At 44.1% G+C, this 22,060-nt stretch overlaps 3 protein-coding genes across 9 annotated transcripts; 2 read left to right on the plus strand and 1 right to left on the minus strand.

Annotated features, from left to right (window-relative positions):
• The first annotated feature begins 529 nt into the window (after window positions 1-529).
• On the plus strand, window positions 530-3,026 carry LOC135457217 (fatty acid-binding protein, liver-like). The gene is made up of 4 exons (XM_064731647.1): window positions 530-641; window positions 2,048-2,220; window positions 2,500-2,589; window positions 2,888-3,026. Exons 1-4 carry the CDS (start codon window positions 575-577, stop codon window positions 2,936-2,938), a joined length of 381 nt encoding a protein of 126 aa, XP_064587717.1. The 5' UTR covers window positions 530-574; the 3' UTR covers window positions 2,939-3,026.
• A 3,662-nt stretch (window positions 3,027-6,688) lies between these two features.
• Window positions 6,689-16,982, plus strand: SRSF10 (serine and arginine rich splicing factor 10). 6 transcript variants are annotated; one of them, XM_064731477.1, is made up of 7 exons: window positions 6,712-6,925; window positions 8,657-8,761; window positions 10,411-10,514; window positions 12,025-12,187; window positions 12,484-12,537; window positions 12,712-12,813; window positions 15,786-16,982. In XM_064731477.1, the coding sequence occupies exons 1-7, from the start codon at window positions 6,861-6,863 to the stop codon at window positions 15,802-15,804; spliced, it is 612 nt and encodes a 203-aa protein (XP_064587547.1). In that variant the 5' UTR covers window positions 6,712-6,860; the 3' UTR covers window positions 15,805-16,982. The 6 variants fall into 6 exon arrangements, with proteins under 6 accessions (XP_064587551.1, XP_064587548.1, XP_064587547.1 ...); XM_064731481.1 differs by lacking the exon at window positions 15,786-16,982 and having other exon boundaries at window positions 6,689-6,925; window positions 12,712-14,885; XM_064731478.1 differs by lacking the exon at window positions 12,712-12,813 and having other exon boundaries at window positions 6,711-6,925.
• Window positions 16,983-17,200: 218 nt separating this feature from the next.
• On the minus strand, window positions 17,201-21,030 carry PNRC2 (proline rich nuclear receptor coactivator 2). Of its 2 annotated transcripts, none has more exons than XM_064731742.1 (3): window positions 20,877-21,030; window positions 19,841-20,042; window positions 17,201-19,388 (listed from the first exon to the last, which is right to left on the minus strand). In XM_064731742.1, the coding sequence occupies exon 3, from the start codon at window positions 19,368-19,370 to the stop codon at window positions 18,948-18,950; it is 423 nt and encodes a 140-aa protein (XP_064587812.1). In that variant the 5' UTR covers window positions 19,371-19,388; window positions 19,841-20,042; window positions 20,877-21,030; the 3' UTR covers window positions 17,201-18,947. The 2 variants fall into 2 exon arrangements, with proteins under 2 accessions (XP_064587812.1, XP_064587810.1); XM_064731740.1 differs by having other exon boundaries at window positions 19,841-20,045.
• Between the last annotated feature and the right edge of the window lie 1,030 nt (window positions 21,031-22,060).

Genomic DNA, 22,060 nt, shown 5'->3' on the forward strand with positions numbered 1-22,060 from the left:
AAATAAAACGTAAAAAGAAGCTGAGTTTAATTCAATTCCATTAGATGCACATCACTGACATCTGCTGGATAAAGTCATCACTCATGTCCCACTCCAACATGATTTTGCCTGTCCTCAATGGGAGGCCCCCAATTTGAAAAGAAATAGAATGATTTTATTCATTCTATTTTAATCATTCATTAAGGTTCACAGCAGAGAACATTGTGATAATTAGGAAGTTCCTGCTGTACAACACCAATCACCTTGATCTGCTGTAACTTTATCTGAAGAATTCTACCCAAGACACAGAGAATGTGTTAAACACTGAAGTTGTGAAGAAAAAGCAAACAAATGAAGCTGCACTGCAACACTTTCCAACAAGGCTGCACACAGGTCAGTACCCCACAACAAACACAGCCTGCGAACCCTCAAGGTGAGAGCAGCATGAACGAGAGGTTATGCTCATTAAGAACAAATAACTGATTAATGATTGCTGCTCCCAGTTAATAATTAGCCCTCTGCCGATCTGGGCTGGCCCCTGTGTGTCCATAAAGAGCATCCCCGAGGGCAGGGGCAGCCCTTGCTGTGTCCCACCATGGCATTCGCTGGCACCTGGCACATCTACGCTCAGGAGAACCTCGAGGCCTTCCTCAAGGCCCTGGGTAAGTGCCTCCTCCTCCTCCTCCTCAGCCACTGCCACCTCAGCTCTGACTGCTGTGCTCCCATGGATTTGTCCTTTATGTCTGGGACAAACTGCCCTGCTTGGTTCAGTCTGTTTCATTGAATTTGGATGGGAAAAGAAGCTGAAAGTTATAATAGATAATATATATAATATATATAATAATTATATGTAATATATACTATCTACTATCTATACTAGTTGGTTGGTTCAGTCTGTTTGATTGAATTAGGATGGGAAAAGAAGCTGCAAGTTATAATAGATAATATATATAATATATATTATAATTATTTGTAATATATACTATCTATTATCTATATAATATATAATATATAATATAGTATATAGTATATAGTATATAGTATATAGTATATAGTATATACTATATACTATATACTATATATTATATATTCTATATAGTGTATAACATATAACACATAACACATAACATATAATACATATTGATGGAGAAATGTTACAGATAACCCCCAAAAAAGAGTTGTTGTGTAGATTACCTGTAATTTTATAAACATATATAACTAGAAACAAGGCATCAATGATTTATTCAGCCTCCCAATTATTGTACAGAAGCCCTTCCTGCAGCACAAATGCTGTCAGTAATCTGGGAATAATTATCACCTAAAAGTGGTCAGAAACCTGGCAGTGCTTATCAAGTGTGATAATGTCAGTAATCTCTGGGTGATTATCAAATCTAATCTGGGAGGATTAGGAGGTGCTACACCAATAAATGTGCACTTACCTTTGCCAACAAAAGGTTCCTGTTGGGTTTTGAAGAGGAAATAGGAGATATTCAGGAGAGGGAGATCCAGTTCCAGTTGGCTACATCAATAAATGTGCACTTACCTTTGCCAATAAAACATTCCTGTTGGGGTTTGAACAGTAAATAGGAGATATTCAGGAGAGGGAGATGCAGTTCCAGCTGGAAAGCCTGGTCTGACAGTGTGACAGACCCAACCCCTCTCCTGGTGACAATGACACCTCCAAATCATGCCAGGGACACCCCAAAAAGGGAGTGTGAGGTACTCCCAGTGTTCCAGCTCTGACTGGACAGAAAATCCCCCAACTCCCTGGGAGAATAAAGCAATGCACACGTGGTTCTGTTCATGGAGCATCATCACCCCATGGGCAGCCCTTAGGACAACAAACTGCATAATGTGACACATCACCAGATATCACCCCAAAACCCAACCAGACCAGAAGGAATGGAGCAAAAAAAACATAGAGAAGAGAGGAATCCAAACCAGGATTTGTCTTTTAACTTGGACATCACCTTCCAGTACTGGTTTGGATTTTTGTGCCTTTGTTGGAGGCACAATTTGCTATTTTGCTATTTCCATAACAAAATTCCTGTTTTGCCTGTTTTTGCAGGGTTGCCAGATGACACCATCAAAATGGCCAAAGACATTAAGCCTGTTGTTGAAATACAACAAAAAGGCAACGACTTTGTTGTGACATCCAAAACACCCCACAAATCTGTAACCAACTCATTTACACTGGGCAAGGAGGCTGACATCACCACCATGGATGGCAGGAAGCTGAAGGTAAAGCATTCCTGGAACAGGATCTTTCTTTATCCCTGAACCTCAGTCTGTGTGTGAGTGCAATTTGTTTGTACCAGTTCAATTTGCAAATATTTCTACCACTTTAACAAACAGAAATGTTCTTAAAACTCCTATTCAAATGCTGTGCTCTCCAGTTTAAATTAACAGCTGTCATTATGAAACATCAGTGTAATTTATTTCCTATTTATTACTCCTCTTCTTGCTGGAATTGAATTCCAAAATCTAATTTTTAAAAATGTTTTTTAAATGTCCCAACAGTGCACTGTGAACTTGGTCAATGGGAAGCTGGTGTGCAAATCAGATAAATTCTCTCACGAGCAGGAAGTAAAAGGAAATGAAATGGTGGAGGTAAGTGCAAATAAGTGAAAATAAAGGCACTTGCAGAAAAATGCTGAAGGAAAAAATGTTGGCTAGCTCAGAGTGTTTACAGAGTGGATAAAGACTGCTCCAAGGGCACAACCAACTGCAACTTTTCCTTCATGCAAATGTTGTACATATATTTTAGTGTTGTACATATATTTTAGTGTTGTACATATATTTACAGGCAGGTGCTGTGACTGTGTTTTCTTGTGGACTAGGATGGATTTATGCATGAATTACAGCCACTTCTGCCACTTAGCTATAAAAATGTATTTGTCTCCCACAGACTATAACATATGGTGGAGTAACACTTGTCAGAAGAGGCAAGAAAGCCTAAAGACAGATCCTCCTGTGTGACACCTTTCCATACCTGAAATAAAGTGCACTTTCCACAAGGTGTGAGCTCTGTTTTATCTGAACAAACAGCACAGGAAATCGTGATGATTTCTGCTCTCCTTTCTCACAGCAGTCCCTTGTTACAGGACTGTGTTTCCCCCTCTGTCCTCAGTGACACAAATTTGCCTCCCAGACAGCCCAAGCTGGACAAATCACACAGCTCCAGCTCAGCACAGTAATCCTTGGGAGCAGCCAAAAGCTACAGAAATGCTCCTTGATTCCTCACACACAGACTGAACACACTCAGCTTTAGTTCCTGCTCCTGCTGCAGGTTAGTTTTTAAGCAAACCCGTTCTCTGTGACCGGGCCAGCACAGAACAATCAGGCATTTGTTGGCCTGATCTGAACCACATGGCCCAGCAATGGAAACAGCAATATGTGAAAAGCTGGGAAGCACTCAGCAGTCATTGACAACAGGGATGGCTGTTCTTAAACTGAATTACACAGAAGTGCAATTAAGAGGAGAGAGAATTAAACATTCTTCCAATTTGCAATGAACTCTCCCAAATGTCTTGTCATGGCCCAAGTCTGTGAGGCTGAAGGAAACCAGACTTTGTTCAGAGCCTGTGTCTCTATTAAGTATAACACACACAGGAGATTATATCTTGTTATTGTATCAGCAGCCCCATTTCACAACTGAAGTCACTGCAGATTGGCTAGAATTGGTTTTAGGTGCAAGACCTCGTGAACAAAGCTGTTGGATTGATAATGCCATTTAAAATCCTCACGGGGAGGTTTTATCCCAGTGGAGAGTGCTGAGTTCCCATCTCCCCATGCCAGGAGAGCAGTTTGTGAGGGGAGAAGTTGTGATTTATTACCCACACAATGTGATACGAGCAATTTGGGAAGTGCATTCTCGTTCTGGGATAAGGCTGCTCTCAGGGGGAGTTTCAGTGGCATAAAGGATCATTGTGCTCATTCTGCTTCCCAGGCAGCTCCAATGCCAGGCACAGCCCTGCAGCCAGAATGAAATTCCATGTGAGTTACACAGAAATAAGATCAGCAGCACAGAAATCGGGGCTGGTACAGCTCAGGGAGGAGGAGGAGGGCGCCTTAAAGCTGCTTTAAAGCTCTGGTGCTGCAAAAAGGCACCCAAGAACTCAGCACCCTTCTCTCTGGGAGTTGCTGGGGAACTGCTGCAAACACACCCTGAAACCAAACCAAACACACGCTGTGGTTTTCCAGCAGGAAATTCACAGAGTGCTGCAGGTCTGCGAGGATCAAAGGCTGTGCCTGCAAACTGGAGGCTGGGACAGGCAAAACACCTCAGGTTTATTTCTAAACCAAGGCAGAGATCCTTCATTACTCATTTCAAACCGTTACAAAATCATTGTTGCAGATACCACACACTAAAAGCACACTGATCTTATTTGGAACTTCAACTCATGCCAAGTCATTCTAACGGCTAAAATTCTAAAAAATTAAAAGAACACTTCACCTGGCTTTCTTCACAACTGCAGTGACTTCATTTTTCCAGCAATGGTGCCAATCTTTCCCATCCTTCTGGCAATGTCCTTCTGCCACAGGGCAGCCCAGATTTGGGTGGAATATTCAGTGCAGGTCCTCATGTGAAGCAGTCAAACCTGAGGGATTCTGATCAGACTGAGATCTGTGTCCCATGGCCCAAAGGAATGAACATTCCTCAATGGCATAACAGCCTGGGATGGCAGCTCTGGAGTCGCTATTCCACAAAAACAAATTTTCTGTGCATTTTTCTGTGAAGGACTCCACTGGAGTATTTATAATCTAACTTGGATCTTGTTCCAAGTTTTGATTCCCAATCTGACAAGGTATTCCTGGCAGCATGGATTCCTATCCATCAAAGTCCACTCTCTGGTAAATTAATTGTTTTCAGAATGTCTGTAAAATTCTTTTTTTCTTTTTTGCTCTGTGCCAAGCACTCCCACCACAATTCCAGTCTCTGATGTGCGTTCTTGGCTGGATTTTTAGGTTCTTTTAATGATTTGTGTGAGCAGATCTGTGTTTATATTGCACAAGGTAACAACTCGACCTGCTGCTTGCATACAGAAAAATGCTAACTGTAAATATTTAATGCAAAAAACATGGTCAGAGATCCCCATCCCTTCTCTGTTGAGTCCTGCACACACACCCTGAACACTCAACCACATAAATTCCATTTTTTTGGGAAGTGTATATGTCTGCACATCTCCTGTGTTAGTGACTGAACTTCATCTGCCATTCAAACTTGAATCATCTGTCATTCAAAACCTGTAAAAATCAGGCACTTCTTCATGTGAGATTGCCAAGATATGAACAGCAATGTCCTCCCACCAGTTTCCATTCATGAATATTAAAAATAAAGATGAAAATACACTGGTGGCAGACACCAGGGCTGCATCAGCTCCAAGTCTTTCTGTCCCTGCAGGAGTTTGCTGCAAATCCCTCACATGAAAATGCAGACACTTTTCACTGAACTCTTCACCAAACCCTGTGACTGTGGGGTCAGATGTGCCTTTTATCCACCTTTATGTGAGTCACACATGAGCGTGGTGAGAAATCATCTCTCCACCCACCAACTGGATTGTTTTCATCACACAAACAGCTTTAATGGAAAGGGCTGGGCCTGTGCAAACAGCCTGGCGACAACTCCTGGCGCTCAGCAGGGCAGTGGGTAACGGTGCTCTCCACAAAAATTGCATTAATTACTCCATGTGCAACAATAGTTACACACTCCAGAGAGACACTGGTCATTTATTTCAGTGTTGCACAGTTGGGGCCCTGTGGGATTGCACAAATGGAGCTCACCAATGATCAAAATTTATTACTATTTACACATTTTAGCAAACAAAGGAATTAGTGTGCCTTGGCTATAGGTCACATAGTTCTGAATTAGTATTCTATCTTCTGTTGGTTAATTATTCTGTTGTTTCTCATGTTAATTAGTCCCGTTCTCTCCTTTTGGGCCAGTGGTCTGTGGGGTGATGGTCATGACCTGCCCCTGCAGATGTAAAATTACATTTACCCAGTTGGAGATCATTTCAGCACGGTCGCTGAGTTGAGTTTATTAGTTTCTTCCTTATCTTGGGAGCTCTTGCCAGATGGCCCATAAATTCTGCATTCTTTGTGTCCTCTATCAGCGGGCATCCTTTTTTCTCGAGCTTTGTTAAGCTCCCCCTAGGTCTGAGATCATCGAAGCATGTCCAGCCCTAAACTTTAACAAGGCAATTCTACCAATCTGTTATTCTAACACAGGCACATCACTTAGAGCTCGATAGCTGCCGTTTCACGGGTTACATCTCCCTTCTTGTTGATTAGGCTAGAAGGCATAAAAACGTCAAACATCAAAGAACACCTTTTCTTAACAGAACTTATACATACTCCACACTTTGCGACAGCAATGCCACAGGACAACGATCCCCTGAGCCTCAGGAAGGGCGTTAGAGCCCGAGGCGGTGTCAGTTGGGGGCACAGGAGGAAGGCACGGCGCCGTGAGGCGGCCGCACAAGGCCGGGCCGCGCTCTCCCCTCACGGCGGGGGCGCGGCCGCCATCTTGCCCCGCGCGCGCTCCCCCTTCCCGCTCTTTCGGCGGGAAAAGCGAGCGGGGAGGGAGGCGGAGAACATCGCGCATGCGCGGCGCGCGCCGGCGGGCCCGCGAGCTCCCGCGCGCGGCCAGGGCGCATGCGCGCTGCCGGAGCGGGGCAGGATTTTGGCGCCGCGTTTCGCTCTCGCCGGAAGCCCCCCCGGGAAGTCTCGCGAGAGGCGGCGCGCGGGCGGGCGGTGCAGCTCCCCCAGGGTCGCCTCAGCCGCTCCCGCCGCGCCCGGGCCGCGCTCGCTCCTTCCCTCCCTCCTTCCTTCCTTCCTTCCCTCCTCTCCTTCCTGCCGTCCGCCCCGCCGCCGCCGACATGTCCCGCTACCTGCGGCCCCCCAACACCTCGCTCTTCGTGCGAAACGTGGCCGACGACACCCGGTGAGTGGGGGCGGAGCGGGGGCTCGCGCAGGCTTTGGCGGGCTCGCTAGGCCGCGGCCGCGGGGGTCTCCTCACAGCCGGGGGAGGGGAGGGAAGGGGGCGAGCCCGGCCCGCTCCTTCCCTCCGCCTGGCTTCTCTCTTCTCCCTGCCCTGCCTTCCATTTTCCTCGCGATGCTGCTGCTCGTTCCCCGCCTCTCCACGCGGCTTCGTTTCCAAACAGCGTCCAGGCAGAACAAAGCTGGGCCGCAACAAAGTGAAACTCCCGCAGCCCTCGGAGCGCGTCCGGCGGGATGTGGCACCGAGGCCGTGCCGGACAGCCGCTGCACTTTGGGATGCTCCTCTGAGAATGCAGGATTGCTGCTAGAGGGGAGGAAATAGAGAGTTTGTGCCCGAAATTGCTGCCTGGCCGGTCCCGTTAGCGGGGAGCTGCTGCCGGTGCAGGTGGAATGTTCGGTGCTCGTTGGGTACCGGGGCCTCTCGGGACGCTCAGTCCGGAGCCGAGGGAAGCAATGCTTGGTCTCCGTTATAATCGTGCGGTTCTGAGAGCCTATAAGGACTAAACAGTGAGAGAACTTCTCGTAGAGAATTTAAACAACAAAAACAGAGCGTTGCACAGGTTCTTATTTATTCCTTATATGCTTTTGGTGAGCTGCTGGTTTTCTTCATTTCACTTGGGCAGTTTAGTGACTATAAACGCCTTTGGTGTTTGTTATTGTTTGTAGAACATTTACACATCGTCCTGTGGGCACGATGAAATGGAATGGAATGAAGTTAAACTTTTTTTTTCCCCCATGAATTTATTCATTTTTCCAATAGTTTATTTTACTTCAAGAAGAGCTGAGGATGATCACTTCCAAATTTTTTACAGTAATGTCGATCCTCTTGAGGATTCACCTTAAGCACTGAGTTCTTGGAGGTGATTTCATTGTGAGATCTCCCCTTCTGCCAGCACTGACTGTGGAGATTTGTTTCCCAGCTGGTGCAAGAGAAAGGAAAAAATACAAAAAACCTGTAGTAATTGTCACATACCACCTAAATATAGTATTGCATCAATTTTCTCATGCAGGTTTTTGTCCTCAAATTAAACGTGAGGAGCTGATGTGAGTAAGAAGTCTCTGTTGAGGAGAGGCTGTCCAGGGGTGGCTGCAGCTGAGCAGTTTTGTCTCAGCTCTCTAAATCCAACTCTTTGGAAAAACTATCCCGAGGGCATGAGTGGCTGCTCGCTGAGATCTGGCCTGTTTGATGTGGTTGTGAATATCGATTATTTATGGAAATGAGTTTGGGTGACTGCTTTGGTCTCACAATGTTTATTTGGATCTCATAATTGATGTTTATGTGTTGCAAAATCACTGTCGAGGTACTTGAATAATAATAACAATAATTTAACAATCCTTTCTTTCCTTTCTGCCAACCTTGGCTGCATTGAATGAAGTGGTGTGCATCACTTCTCAGTTTACATTTTTGTTTTAGGTTGTGCTGAAGGCTGGTTTCAAACTGCCAGGGTGTACTTGAGCATCCTGAGTGTTTCAGGAAAGCTCCATGTGCTCCCAGCACTGCCCAATCCCTTCTTCCCCCCAAAGCTCCACTTTCATTCTCCACCAAATTCTTCCAAACCCCAGGGGCGCTGATACTAACTGCAGATTTGATTTTTGCCCGTTCAGTCTCGTTCTGGTGGGTGTTTGTGGCGCTCAGGCTGTGCCAAAGCCACATCAGGTGTCTGTGGTGTTGCAGGTCCGAAGATTTGCGCCGGGAGTTTGGTCGTTACGGGCCCATTGTTGATGTTTACGTTCCCCTTGACTTCTACACTCGCCGTCCCCGAGGATTTGCCTATGTTCAATATCCTTTCTTCAGATGCCTCATTAGTGAGGGGTGTTGAAGTTTGAAATTCAAGTTTGTGTAAGAGGTAACCAATCTCCATGAAAAAGCAGTTTATTTTGTGTTGTATCTAATAAGTGTCTTACTGATGTCGTGGTGTTGCGTTATTTTTGAAGATTTAACTTCTCTCAATTGTTCTTTGCCTTTTTTGCAAAACTTAAATCCAGTAATATAAAAGCTTGCTTATGCCACTGAAATTAATACTATATGATTTAATTGAAAACTTATCACTGCCTCAAAATTGTCTAGCACGTTTTTATTATCACTGGTGTGTAAGTAAAGTTGTGCTTAGCAAAATGTAGCTGCTATTCATTGTTAATTTAACAAATGGAAACTGGAATCACTTGATCAAAATCAGATTGTGTAAAAAATGAGGTGAACTTCTTTCTTTAATATTGTCCCCTAATTTGCTGTCCTCTGTTGTTGCCTCAGAATGTAAAGCTGTACAGTAATGGCGACCCCAAAGAGAAAGCATGAAAGAACCTTTAGAGTAGAGTTCAACAATTAAGGCAAGTAGACAAGCCAAAGACCTCTTAAGGATCAGGCTTGAAGAGAAGGGAGAGTTTGGGAAAAGAAAAAATAAAGAAAAGCTGGAAGAAGGACAAGCCATAATGGGAGACAAAGCTTCGCTTTATCTGCAAAAGGGGGAAAAGGTTGTTTTTCAAAGTTAAAGATAAAGCCATCTGTCATTTTTGGCCAAGCATCTCATGACAAGTCCTTCTGACAAGCACTTAAAGAGTTAAAGGTCAAGATGAAGTTGAATGGTGGCCAAGATTAAAGGAGTCATACCTGATGTATCCTACAGAATTACAGTTTTTCTTCTGTCTGTCATGTAAGCAGTGATTTGATGAATTATTCTGGTTTAGTCCATTGACAAAACCTGTAATATTTCTCTTGTGAGTGCTGCTGTAACTGTGGTCTGAATGAAATGGAAGTTTCTCTCCTGCAGAGATGATGCTGCTGAGAATTGAGTGGCCTGGAGGGGAAAGGCAGCTCATTGTTTTGGGGCCCACGAGCTGCAATTAGGGGTGGAAATTGCAGCCTTAAAACAAATGTCTGTCACTGTACCTTGGCCCTGAGTGGCACTGCAGGGCTCCCAGTGTCTGCTCCTCTCTGCACACAGGGCTGTGACATGGCATCAGTTAAACCCAAAATCAGCTGTTTAAAACAAAAAGGAAAGCTTTATTCCAATTCCTACGTTAAAAGTTAATATTTACTGTTGGTATGTCCAACATAACTTAAGCATTAGGGCTTAATTTTAATAAACTCAATGTAGTGGAGAGAACTAAATGACCATTAACAAGTGTGTTTTGAAAGGATACCTTTGTTTTCATTGCATAAGTACAAGTGGGAGAAGAAAAAAAATTAAAAGTATCACATAGCAAGTGCTTGCTGATGGATAAATTCATGGTCATGTTACAAGATTTTAATTTTACAACAGGAGTTCTCAGCTAGCTGGTGGTTAATTAAAGAAAACACTAGTGTGTAGAGTAGCATGACTAAAATACTTAAAACATGGCTGTAAAATGAGAAAATAACTTGAAACCTTTTATTTTAAATGCCAAATGTGTTAAACTGCTCAAACTGCCAAGTACCTTAACACTGGCCACATTTGAAGATGTCCGTGATGCAGAGGATGCTCTCCATAACTTGGATCGCAAGTGGATTTGTGGGCGGCAAATAGAAATCCAGTTTGCACAGGGGGACCGCAAGAGTGAGTGCCTGCATTTTATCTCCTCTCTTGGATTTTATCATCTCCCTGCATTTTATCTCCTCTCTCTGCATTTTATCATCTCCCTGCATTTTATCTATCTCCTCTCTCTGGATTTTATCATCTCCCTGCATTTTACCTCCCTGATTTCAGCACCCAGCCCTGCACGTGCTGCTCGTTGTTGTGATGTGCTCCTATTGTATATAAATAGCACATGGATGTTCTGCCTTTCATCCAGTGACTGTTAATGACTCGTTTAATTATAAATGGATAACTAAATACAGCAGTCACCACTGTCGTTCTTCAGAGCTTTCTGTGCAGCTCTGTGTGATTTCCAGGATTGAGGTAATGTCTTCATTTTCATTTGGCTTCAGGATAAAAGTCAGTTTCTAGTTATCTCAATTCAAGGTGGAGCAGAACTTGTATTTTCTGAACAGATAAATGCAAAGAGAATTTGGGTCTTTTACATCTGTTGTTTGTGTGCATAGTTGTAATTTGCAGGGAGATAAAGATTTGTAAAACCTGGCTCAGCCCTGCTGGAATAAACCAGGACTGTAACACTCAAGTGATGCCTGGAAATAAAGAGATCTTTAAGGGCTTTAGTTACAGCTCTCAGAGAAACAACCTGACTGTCCAGTTCTCCCTCAGGTCCTCACAATTATCTTTAATGGAGTCAGTGGAAATTCTACCCTCCAAAGGACAACTTTCTGCCCTGTGTATAAACATTGGGATTTCTAACAAGTTTCTGAGCAAAATTAACTAAATCCACCTTAATGTGTTGCAAGCAGCACCAAAAACTTAACATTTGAAGCCGTTTAGTACAGAGGATGTTTGTTCCAGCGTGTTTAAATACTTGGAGCATGAATTTCATACAAAGGAAGGATAGCTGTGCTGCTTAGAGGAAATACAGTGGAAGACTAATAGGTTCATTCATTCTTAATTACTTTAATAACTAAGCTGCAGAGTGAAAGTGGATTGTTTTATTGGGGGGTTCCTTTTGGAATCAGACTTCCCTTTGTGTGGCATCCACCAAAGCCTTTGTATAAGCTGGGCCTTTAATCATTGCAGACAGCTGTGGATCAGGTGTGATGATGGTGCTGTGCAGCCAGGAGAAAGTGTTTAATTAGCTTTCACTGGTTGGGTAAATTCAGCAATGTCAGAATGTGTCAGTCATGGCTCTGACCTGCTGTACCAGTTTCCAGCTGGCCTGAAATCACCTTGGCCGGCTCTGTGTTCTGCTTTTATGGAGCATTAGTCCTTTCTGACTGGTTTTGAGGGGGCTTTTTTTTGTTTGTTTTGCTTTCTGGATTTACAGTGCCCCCAGGGCTGCATTAATTTGTGTCCAGTGGCCCAAGCAGCACAAAACAAATGGCACAGAGCAGCCTCTCACCTGTCCCTTCATAAACATCAAATCACAAATGAACCTTTCTGCTCAACACCAAATACATGCCTTAAACCTTGAGGGGAGAAAGTAGGGCATCATCCTCACCTGCAAATATTGTTATTTTTACAGCACCAAACCAAATGAAAGCCAAGGAAGGGAGAAACCTGTACAGTTCTTCTCGTTACGATGACTATGACAGATACAGGCGCTCTCGGAGTCGCAGCTACGAGCGCAGGCGGTCGAGGAGTCGCTCCTTTGATTACAGCTATAGAAGATCCTATAGTCCCAGAAAGTAAGTGTAGTGTGTGGGGCTGGCCTCAGCTGCACAGCACTGTGACTATTTCACACACCACGCTCACTATTTCATTGGCACACTTTGCAATAATCGTTTTTTTTTCTATCGTGGGAGTAACCGCTGGGAGTTGCGTACCTTGCATGCTGCATCTGATCAGGATTAATGAATGAAACCATTCTGTGCTGCATTGGAGAGTAGCTAAAAGCAAATGCACAGCTTGAAAATAGAATGTGTTGTTTGTACGTTTGCGTAGGTATTTGTCACCGTTTACTTTTTCTGATGTACCTTTTTAGCAGTAGACCTACTGGAAGACCTCGTCGTAGCAGAAGCCATTCGGACAATGATAGGTAAAAATCCACTTTTTACACCCTTTCAATTGCAAGCTAGATCACTGTATTCCTTTAACTATAGGTTAAAAAAAAAGTTTCTCCTGCAAAAACGGTAAACAATTTTTGATGTACTAGATGTGTAAGAATAGTGTTTTTACATTCAAATCTCCTCTCTCCCCTTTATTCTGCTAGGTTCAAACACCGCAATCGATCTTTTTCAAGATCTAAGTCCAATTCAAGATCACGATCCAAGTCACAGCCCAAGAAAGAAATGAAGGCTAAATCCCGGTCTAGGTCTGCATCTCACACCAAATCTAGAGGCACCTCTAAAACAGATTCTAAAACACACTATAAGTCCAGCTCAAGATATGAGAAGGAGTCGAGAAAAAAAGAACCAGCTAGATCCAAATCACAGTCAAGATCACATTCTAGATCTAGGTCAAAATCCAGATCGAGGTCTTGGACTAGTCCCAAGTCCAGTGGCCACTAACAGTGTATCCATGTTGGTTTAGGCATGTAAGATTCATTTACACACAGTTCAGTTTACTTAAATTATCAGGAATATGATGTTGCAACAGTGCTAAAAAATATTTTCTTTGTCAGTTTTCCCTGTAGCCGACAATGGTTGAAATTAAAACAGTGTTGAGAAGCCACACAGAGAGAGAGAGGGAGAGAGATTGTCCATTTGGTTAAATGTCATGGGCAGCTACTGATTTGGTTGTGGTGTCTCTATGTATATTTTTGTAAAGATTTGCATTTTTAATGCTTAGATATTTGGTGATGACTTGATTGATCGTAACTTGCAACATTGTCCTTTTACAAATGTCACACCCGTAGAGAAATTGGTACCAGTTTGTGCTGGGCAGTTAAACCAGCTGTTTGACTGGTTCTTCAACTCTATAAACTTTGTGAGGAAAAGGAAAACTGGACAGCTGTAGTGCAACACTGGCTGCTGGGAGATCAGCCTGGCAGTTTGTTTCCATGGCTCCAGGGCAGGTTTCGGTGTTCTCCGTGCCCACCAGCCCCAGCAGGTTGGCACAAGGAGCTCTGTGCAGGGAGATTTGGGAGATTTCTCTTTAGCCTGCTGTCTGGAGAGATGGTACTGACCTTGCATGTACGACATGGGCAGAGAGCTGCTCTGGGAGCTCACTCAGAGCCTCGGGATAGAGGAGAGGCTTCACTGCCTCTGCCCTGGCTGCTGGTGCTGAAAGTGAGGGAAAAACCCACCTTGAAATGGAAAATCTAAATTCACATTTCAGCAAACGGCAGAGCAGCTAAATATTAGGTTGTGTGTACATTTTATGCAGTTTTTTGTATCTATTCTCAGTTTTAGTGAGCAGTTAACCATAAAGTTGCTTAGTTTTCCTGCTGTTAGATACAAGTAGATCGTTTCGAGTTGTGTGTGTACAGTATATAAGAACTAAACTTTTATGCCAATGACTCCTGTGGTTAGTTGGTGTATTCATAGGTATCAAACTGTAGCCATCTCCCTGGGTTACCAGGCTTGCTTGCTTTTTACACAGCAAAAAAGCAGTTGGTCAAGCAAGCCTGAATCACTCCTTCCTCAGAATGGATAGTGGTTTGGTTAAAAGATTTCGTTTTCCTTCAGAACAAATGTTTGAAGTTGGATATGAACAAGAGCTGCATCTCTAGTTATGTAGTTTATCACTAATACAGTATATTTAGAAAATTGAACGTGAAAAATAACAAACCCAGTGTGTACTCTTACCAGTATTTCTCTAGAAGGCAAGATCCTTTGTTATGGAAATGGCTTTTGGCATTGTTTTTGTTTTTTTCTCTTTGCCTTCAAAAGCCACCATCAAACACTTAAGTGTTCCTCGCTGTCTGATGTCTGTAGCATATAAAGACATTGATTTCCAAAAGTTCCTTTTTAGAGAAATGTTTTAGGGTTTGGGTTTAGTGTTTCAGCAGGGCCTTTCCAGCTTTGGGATCTCGTCAGCGGAACGTGCTTAGGGGTTGATCCTAGAACCTTTGTACATTTAATAGTATTTCTAACTTTTTCTTTACTGTTTGCAGTTAATGTTCATGTTCTGCTATGCAATCATTTATATGCACGTTCCTTTAATTTTGTAGACTTTCCTGGATGTATAGTTTAAAAACAGCAAAAAGTCTATTTAAAACTGTAGCAGTAGCGTGCAGCTCTAGCAGAGGAAAGTTGTGGGATTAAACTTTGTATTTCCTTTCTTATAGAGGCTTCTAAAAAGGTATTTTTATATGTTCTTTTTAACAAATATTGTGTACTACCTTTAAAACATCGATGTTTTGATCAAAATAACTAAAGACCCAGCTTATTTTCTGCTTGCTGTAAATTTAGCAAACATGCTGTAATAAAAAAATGAAGGAAATACTGATCCACTGGAATTATTGTAGCATTAGAATTTGACTCCAGAGCATGGTTAGGAGTAGAGTTATGCATCCCTTATGGAGTAAAATCCTTACTATGGTATTTCAGTAAGGGCAGGAATTTTTCATTTAGTGTCTGAATAAATAATGTCACTTCACATTTTTGAAGGGGTACAAGACAAACTGAGAACACTAAGCATGAATTGTACTTTAATATATTGAATTTTCTTTGCCATTAACTTTCATTATTGCTGGATGGACTTGCCCCATAGGTTATAATTCAGATATTATTAACCAGGTTATGAAACTACTTAAAAACAACAACTGAAGGTTCATACAGAATCATTTTTATAATTGCCATATCCAAAGTGGTGCCAGCAGTGGTTCTGTGGGCTGGAGCTGCCTCCTGGCCCTGGTGTGTGCCCAGCTGAAGGTGCTGCCCTGAAAGACAAAAATCCTCCGTGAAGCACTGAATTGCTTTCATAAACCCACTGTCACCCTTTGTAAGCTGAGCTGTGATTATTTCTGCTTCCAGCAGCACAAACCCCACTCTTTTCAGCTTTATAGATTTCTATATATATAAATATAGTCTTCATGACTGCCTGCTGCTTGAGAGGGTCCTGGTGCCTGTGTCTGCCAGGGCCCGCAGGGATTGCTGTGCTTGGTGCTGCTGCTGCTGCTCCAGCTGCAACTGGAGCTGGAAGGGGGGAGGAGGGAGGAGAAATCTCCACGTGCAGGCAGGGTAACAGTAACTGTTCCTTAACTGTTGTGTCAGCATGTCCTTATATTGTGTGCCTCAGCATTTATGTATAGCACAGTTTAATTTTTGTTTTGAAAAGCCAGATCATTGCAAGTATAATGTAGTGTCTGCCAGTTCTGATGGTTCTTTCTTTCTCTCCCAGAGGTAGGACTAAACTTTGACTTGACTTGTGTATATGAACAAGCCAGAAAAGCCGAACACAAACCCACGATGTTTCAAGAGTGCATGAATAAAGATGTTGTCCTAGTTCTTGCTCCCATGGAAAAATTGTGAAGAAGCTGTTCTGTGGGCCTTTCAGTTGGGGACGAGTTAGCAGGATGTGGCCAAAAGGGCAGGGAATGTTTATGCATTCATGCAAATCAAGCCACAGCCCATCTAGATAACATCTCCCTTCCTTGATGCAGGTATCCCAGTCCTGCCCTAAAAAGAGCAGGAGCCTGTCTTGTGCAAGCTTCCTGCAGGTTATGCACAGCTGGAATGCAAGAACTTTGCAGGCTACAAAAGATCATGTCTAGATATCTTTCTTTTGGAGTCTCAAGAACGGTGGGAATTACGTTTTTCTGTGGTAAATCTAGATTTTGTCATTCCTGCAAAATTTGTAGAATTGAAGTAGCGTGTAAAACAAAAACCTCTGCTGAAATTAATGGCTGTGCTCCAAAATATCTGCAGCGAATCGATTGGTGTCAGCAGTCATAGAAGGCTCTATTGGAACTTCTTTTTCACCTAAAGTCCATGCACCCAACTGGTAATTAAAAATCTTCAATTTAGTGGTTAAGTAGCTGGGTGTTTAATTAGGGACTCTGATAGACTGGTCTCTGAAAGCTCAATGTTATCCTTTCTATGTCTTATCAAGATGTTTAATGTACAGTATCATGGTTTTACTCAAAGTGGAATCTTTTGGTTTCAATGTTGTTTGGAGCTCTCTGCTTGGACAGAGCTTTTTTTCCTGCCTGTTGAGCCTGGTGCCAGCTGGGGCGTGCTCAGAGCGGGGCAGTGCAGCCTCAGCCAGCACTGCTGCTCGGGCCTTGCCAGGGAAGTACAAAGGGATAAAATTGACACATTTTTAGGACATAATCACCCATTAAGAATTGCTGGTTTTCTCCATTTATCTTGTAACTTGCTTAAAAAAGTCTGTAGTCCATTGCTATAATTAATATTTGTCTAAAGATGCTCTTGCTGCTGAGACTATTGTAGGAAGGGAAGACTCTGTACCCTGTAGTGTGTTTGATGGGAGATGCTGATGTTTTATTCACCCACATCCTTTCTTCTTGAGTTTTGTGTTCCATCTGTGCAAATAACCCTGTGAATTGGGAATAAAATGTACAAGTTTTGACTATAACTTGAGAGCACCTTCTGACTTAATTAATCCAGCTGTAGTGTGTGGGAGACGGAGCCCCAAGCTTTTGGTTAATTAGTGTTAATTCTCCAGCCCTGTGTGCCCTAACCACTGCAAAGGCATGAAGAGAAGGCTGCACTTAAAGAAACCTCCCTTGAGAAGGGAACTGCCAAAATGAGGTCATCCCACTTTTCCATTTCCATCTGAAAACAAAGAGATGCTTTTAGGGGGTAAAAAAAAAAAAGTTTATTTATGTTTTGTTTCCAATTTGTACAAACATCATCAGTAATTGACAATTTGAAGTGGAGAATAGATAATTAACTGGGATACAGCTCAGACTCTGGTGAAGGTCCAGGTCACAACACAAGTTTAGAGACTGCCAATTCCGTGTGATTTGGAGCAATAATTTTGTAAACATTCAGCTCAGCTGCCACTGCATTTGGAATGTACAGAAAGACACCTCCAAACATTTCACAATCTGCAAAAGGCCCGTTCAAATTAAAGCACTTTTTTTAGTAATCCTTGTATTTTGAAAGAACCCTGGTTGCTCCTGATGTCACCCTGCAGCAGGATCAGCTGGAAGGTGACAGCTCAGGAGCCACCAGCCCTGACCCTCTGCCGAGGGAGTTTAGCAAAGATTGGGACACAATGTTGTTTTACAGAGCACTGATGCATTTCACAAACACAGAATGATTCCAATCCTTCAGTTTTATCAAGCACCTGAACCCAGGCATTTGCATTTCTTGTGAAACACTTGATTTGGAACATTTCAGTGTTTTTTTCATCACTGAACACACTCCTCTCCTACACATTCACAACAGGAGGATCTGGGATCTGAAACTCCAGCAGCTTCTTTTTTTTTTAAGTTTTTTTTTCTTTAATTAAAAAAAATCTAAATAAGCATTTTTGCACTGATTTTACTTAAAAAAATGAGATTAGAACCAAATACAATGTGCATATTCATTGCATGTGAAGTGCAAGGGCACAGCCACAAATGTCTTTTTTTTTTAAATTTTTTTTTTAAACAAAATATCATTTTTTTTAAACCAGGCCACGTACTCAACATGGTCATCTTACATTCAGCAGTTTTGTACTAAAAATACTTCTGTGCAGGAAAGCCCAGCAGAAATTTACATATGCTACAATGTTTTACATGTATTTACATGGCTCTGTCTTCCCTGTGAGAACATCTAACACCTGCCCCAAACTATTAATTGTTACAGGGGAACCAATTAACACCAAACTAAGGAACTACTCCACCTTTTTTTATAGAAACTGATACAAAACTGTGGTTTAGAACTCCTCAGTGCAGTGGGCACACAGAGGATTTGGGGGAGCTTTTTTGGCAGTCACCTGGCAATGCAAGGTCTTTAGTTGGCACTCAGGGAGATTCCTGGGAGTTCTTCCACACCCTTCCAGAACATTCCAGATGGGAGTCAGGGGCTGAAACGCTCACCCAGCACTGCAGGAGTGCCACTAAAGCTCACAGGGCAGGGCAGAGGATCAGCTGTGCCTCCCCATGTGCCCAGGTGGAGGTTTCTGCTCTGCAGAGTGTTTAGCAAATCTCACACCAGCCTGAAAAGCAGCAAATAACCTGACTAAAGTTCTCAGTGCGTTTTTATTTTCAGTTCATGCTGCATTAAGTTAGGTAAAAGGTGGTTTTCTAACAATTCAAAGCCACAATTCCAATTTTGGCACACAGTCCCATTTATTCTTAAATACAGTAAATGGTGACTGCTCAGGATTTGATTGATTTACAAGAAAATATCTATTTCACAGTGAGGTGAACACAGCACTGAACTTTTGAGGTAAAAGATGAGGGGAATGTAAACTTTCACCCCTCTCCAAGTGACTAACTACATGCAGCAAGAACACCTGGTCCTGGCACACCTGGAGTTTGGAATAACAATGCTCAAATCTGAAACCCTGACAGTCGAAATCACTTCTGAAAATCACACAAGTTACACCTCAGGCCTGGACTTTCAGTAAGGTTTTGAGCTGAAATGTCATTATTTCCTTATCAGAAGGTTTAAAAGAAACAGGTACCCAGTGGCTTGGTGGCTTAGGCAGAACACTTGGGGAGGGTGGCTCGCTGAACTTGGCCCCAGCATAGTTCTGGTTGCTCTGAGGGGTGAACAACAGGTTGTGATTGGACAGAGCAGGATTCCAGTTGGGATTCTTGGGGAAGTGAACGTTGTTCTTCCCCCCTTTCTGCATGGCCTGCCATGCACCAGGAGAGGAGCTGCAGCCGTGGCCTCTTTCCTTCTTCACGTAGGTTTTCATCTGAGAATTGGGGTCTTTGCTCTTCTGCCTGTTTTTAAGTTGCTGATGGTTCTTGGTGGTATTTCTAGACTGGGGAACGGGAATGTTGTATCTTTCTCCACCGCCCATCTTCAACTTAAATGTCACCTGCAAAAACAAGAGCAGTCAGGATAAGTCTTTATTTCTTTTTTTTTTTAACAAAGTATTTCAGAGAATGTTTAGGTTTCAAGCAAAGGGACAAAAAACAACCAAAACTGGCTCTAGACACACCACTTCTCAGAAAAGGTGTAACTGGAGGAATGGGACTGACAAAACCTTGGTCAGAAAATGCAGAGCCAGATTTTATCAGTCAATATTGAGTGCCGAGACATTTAAATTCAGCCTGTTAGCACCTTAAGACTGGGCAAAGTTTGCACTGATAAGGCCACTGCCCAAACTTCCTTGTAAGTGTTAAGAATTGCTCTGATAAACTCAAAATGAACTGAAAAGCACCTCAAGTGGAGCAGATTTCATGCAATTCCCATGCCAGACTCCAGCACAGCACACTCAGCACTTCCCTGCTGGCTCTCCTGCAATCTTTGTTTCCCCTCTCCATTTACCTCTCAGTGGTCTTCTCCGATTCCACACTCTCCAACTCTTGCCCCCTTTCTTGCTTCCAAGCCTGAAAGAAGAGGTGCTGCCTTGTGCTGGACTCCTTCCTTTGGCTGGGAATAGAAGTTTTCATGGGCTGATCTGCTGTCTTCAGCCAGGGAGCCGAGCCCAACATCGGATTCTCGGCACAGAAGCTCCAAGGGAGAAGTCCTGCTGCAAAAAGGAGAAAAAAATTTCAATTCAGATTATGGAAACAATTGCTTCACTTGGGGGTGGAAAGAAGGGCAAGCGGAAATAATTCAGACTCTGCTGTGTCTGTTTATATGTTAAAGACGACAACATCCTACAAACAAAACCCCACAACCCCACCCAAAAAGACACAGCTTTGTCTTTCTCTTCTTACATCAAGTTCACCATATTTAGCATATCCCAAGTAACATTTTGCTCGTGCTCTGTCTTACAAAGCATTTTAACAGACAATCAAGAACTTTTGCCCTTTCGTTTTAGTAGGGAAAATGTAAAGTACAATGGAAAATACTTTGGGAACTGGGACAATACAGGAACTGCCCACATTGTCCAAACCTTCCCCAGCCACCACAGAGCTCCATTTATCATCTGTCAGCTGTTTCTTTAACCTTCGTTAGCCGAGTAATTCCTTAATAACTCTTACACTAATGTCCTGTTTTGCTCATGGCTTGTCTTTCCTGGGATTTCTGAGATTTTAACCTTGACGCACTGGAGTCTGTTCAGCTCCCCAGACGGAGCAGCCCCCTGCCCATCCCTCCCAGAGCTCCAGAGGAGCCGCCCATCTCCATTTCCAGCTTCCGCCTTGTTTGGACTGCAACCAAAAGCCGAGATAACGTCACCGGCCCCGGCCCAGCTGCCCTCTGCTCCCGCTGACCGGAGCTTCTTCGCCTCCGAACTTTCTCCCTTCTCTCACCGACACCTGGGGGCAGCCGGGACCCCCCGTCCCCCCTTCCCCAACAACGGAGCACAACATGGCGGCGGCCGCGCCCGGCCCTTCCCGCACCGCTCCGTCCTTACCGACTTCTGTCCGCTCCGCTCGCCCACAAGCACGGACACACACACGGCCCTCCGGGAACCGACCCCGCGCTGCTCCGCCGTCACCGTCCGACCCCCGCCCCCAGAGCTCGCTTAGCTCCGCTCCGCACCGCCCCTCACTCTCCCTCACAAAATGGCGGCCGCGTCCTGCGCCGTTTAACACCCTCTCCCTCCTCCCCCCTCCGCGGGGCCGCGCGGTCTCAGCCAATAGGATCGCGCCCTCCGCGCGCTCCACCAATGGGAGCCAAGCCCCGCCTGTTGCCAGGCGGGCTCGGGGCAGAGCGGCCGCGGCGCGCGGGCGGGCGGGGCCGCCATTTGAATCCCCTCACGGAGGGCAGCGCGGGAGCGGCCGCCGCTCTTTGTCCCGCCCGGGCCGGCCCCGCCGCCCGGCACCGCCCGCGGGCCCCTCCGGCCCCCTGCCAGCCCCGCCCCGGCCGCGAATTAGCACAACAAACATCCCGGGGAACGCCCCCGCCAGCTGCCGCTGGGGGCTTCAAAGAGGTGAAATAATTAACAACAACAAAAAAAGAGAGAAACGCACAAAACACCCGGCTGTGCGAGCGAGGGCCTTCGAGAGAAGGGATTCAGCGAACAAAGAGTGAAATCCGGCCCCCCGGAGATGGCCGCAGCGCTCCGGTGTCAAATGGACGGTGTCGGGTTTGTTGGACCCATTCCCCAGCCTGCATTTAGTTAAACTCTTTAATGTTTTAATTTAAAGTATTGAAAATGATGTAGAGCGATGTTTCAGGTCAAAAGACAGGGAAAAAATTTCCCAGGTTTAAAACAGTGCTGTGGGTACGCAGAGCCCCTGGTAGTGGCTGCACTTTGTGTTTATATTCACATTCTCTTATTTTGCCTCAAAGGATCGTTTCAAAGAAAAAACCCACAGGATTTGGCCTTTGCCATGTGTAGGATGATTAAAAATTAGGTATACATAAGAAATTCACACATGTGAGACTGTTCCCTGCCCACCACTGTGGGGCCAGTCTAGCACTGTACCACAGTCACCACATTAAAGGCTGAAAAAAGGACGTTTCAAAGAAAGTGGAAAAGAACGAGTTCAGTTCCAACCCCACCACGTCAGGGCAGTACTTAAAAACAACAGATGAGCATTCAGAGTTTGTTGGGGTTTTTTTTAAGTAAAGACCCTGGTTTCATTGAGTAAC

Source organism: Zonotrichia leucophrys, chromosome 23 (genome assembly GCF_028769735.1).
Source record: "Zonotrichia leucophrys gambelii isolate GWCS_2022_RI chromosome 23, RI_Zleu_2.0, whole genome shotgun sequence".
NCBI classification, from domain to species: domain Eukaryota; kingdom Metazoa; phylum Chordata; class Aves; order Passeriformes; family Passerellidae; genus Zonotrichia; species Zonotrichia leucophrys.

What these genes read in the sequence shown, in the direction of transcription:
- LOC135457217 (XM_064731647.1), top strand. Translation starts at nt 575, where the DNA reads ATGGCATTCGCTGGCACCTGGCACATCTACGCTCAGGAGAACCTCGAG. An exon ending in GGCCTTCCTCAAGGCCCTGG is followed by an intron (nt 642 to 2,047) that starts GTAAGTGCCTCC and finishes CTGTTTTTGCAG; the next exon opens with GGTTGCCAGATGACACCATC. An exon ending in AAGGAAATGAAATGGTGGAG is followed by an intron (nt 2,590 to 2,887) that starts GTAAGTGCAAAT and finishes TGTCTCCCACAG; the next exon opens with ACTATAACATATGGTGGAGT.
- SRSF10 (XM_064731481.1), top strand. Translation starts at nt 6,861, where the DNA reads ATGTCCCGCTACCTGCGGCCCCCCAACACCTCGCTCTTCGTGCGAAAC. An exon ending in AACGTGGCCGACGACACCCG is followed by an intron (nt 6,926 to 8,656) that starts GTGAGTGGGGGC and finishes GTGGTGTTGCAG; the next exon opens with GTCCGAAGATTTGCGCCGGG. An exon ending in CGAGGATTTGCCTATGTTCA is followed by an intron (nt 8,762 to 10,410) that starts ATATCCTTTCTT and finishes AACACTGGCCAC; the next exon opens with ATTTGAAGATGTCCGTGATG.
- PNRC2 (XM_064731742.1), bottom strand. Translation starts at nt 19,370, where the DNA reads ATGGGCGGTGGAGAAAGATACAACATTCCCGTTCCCCAGTCTAGAAAT.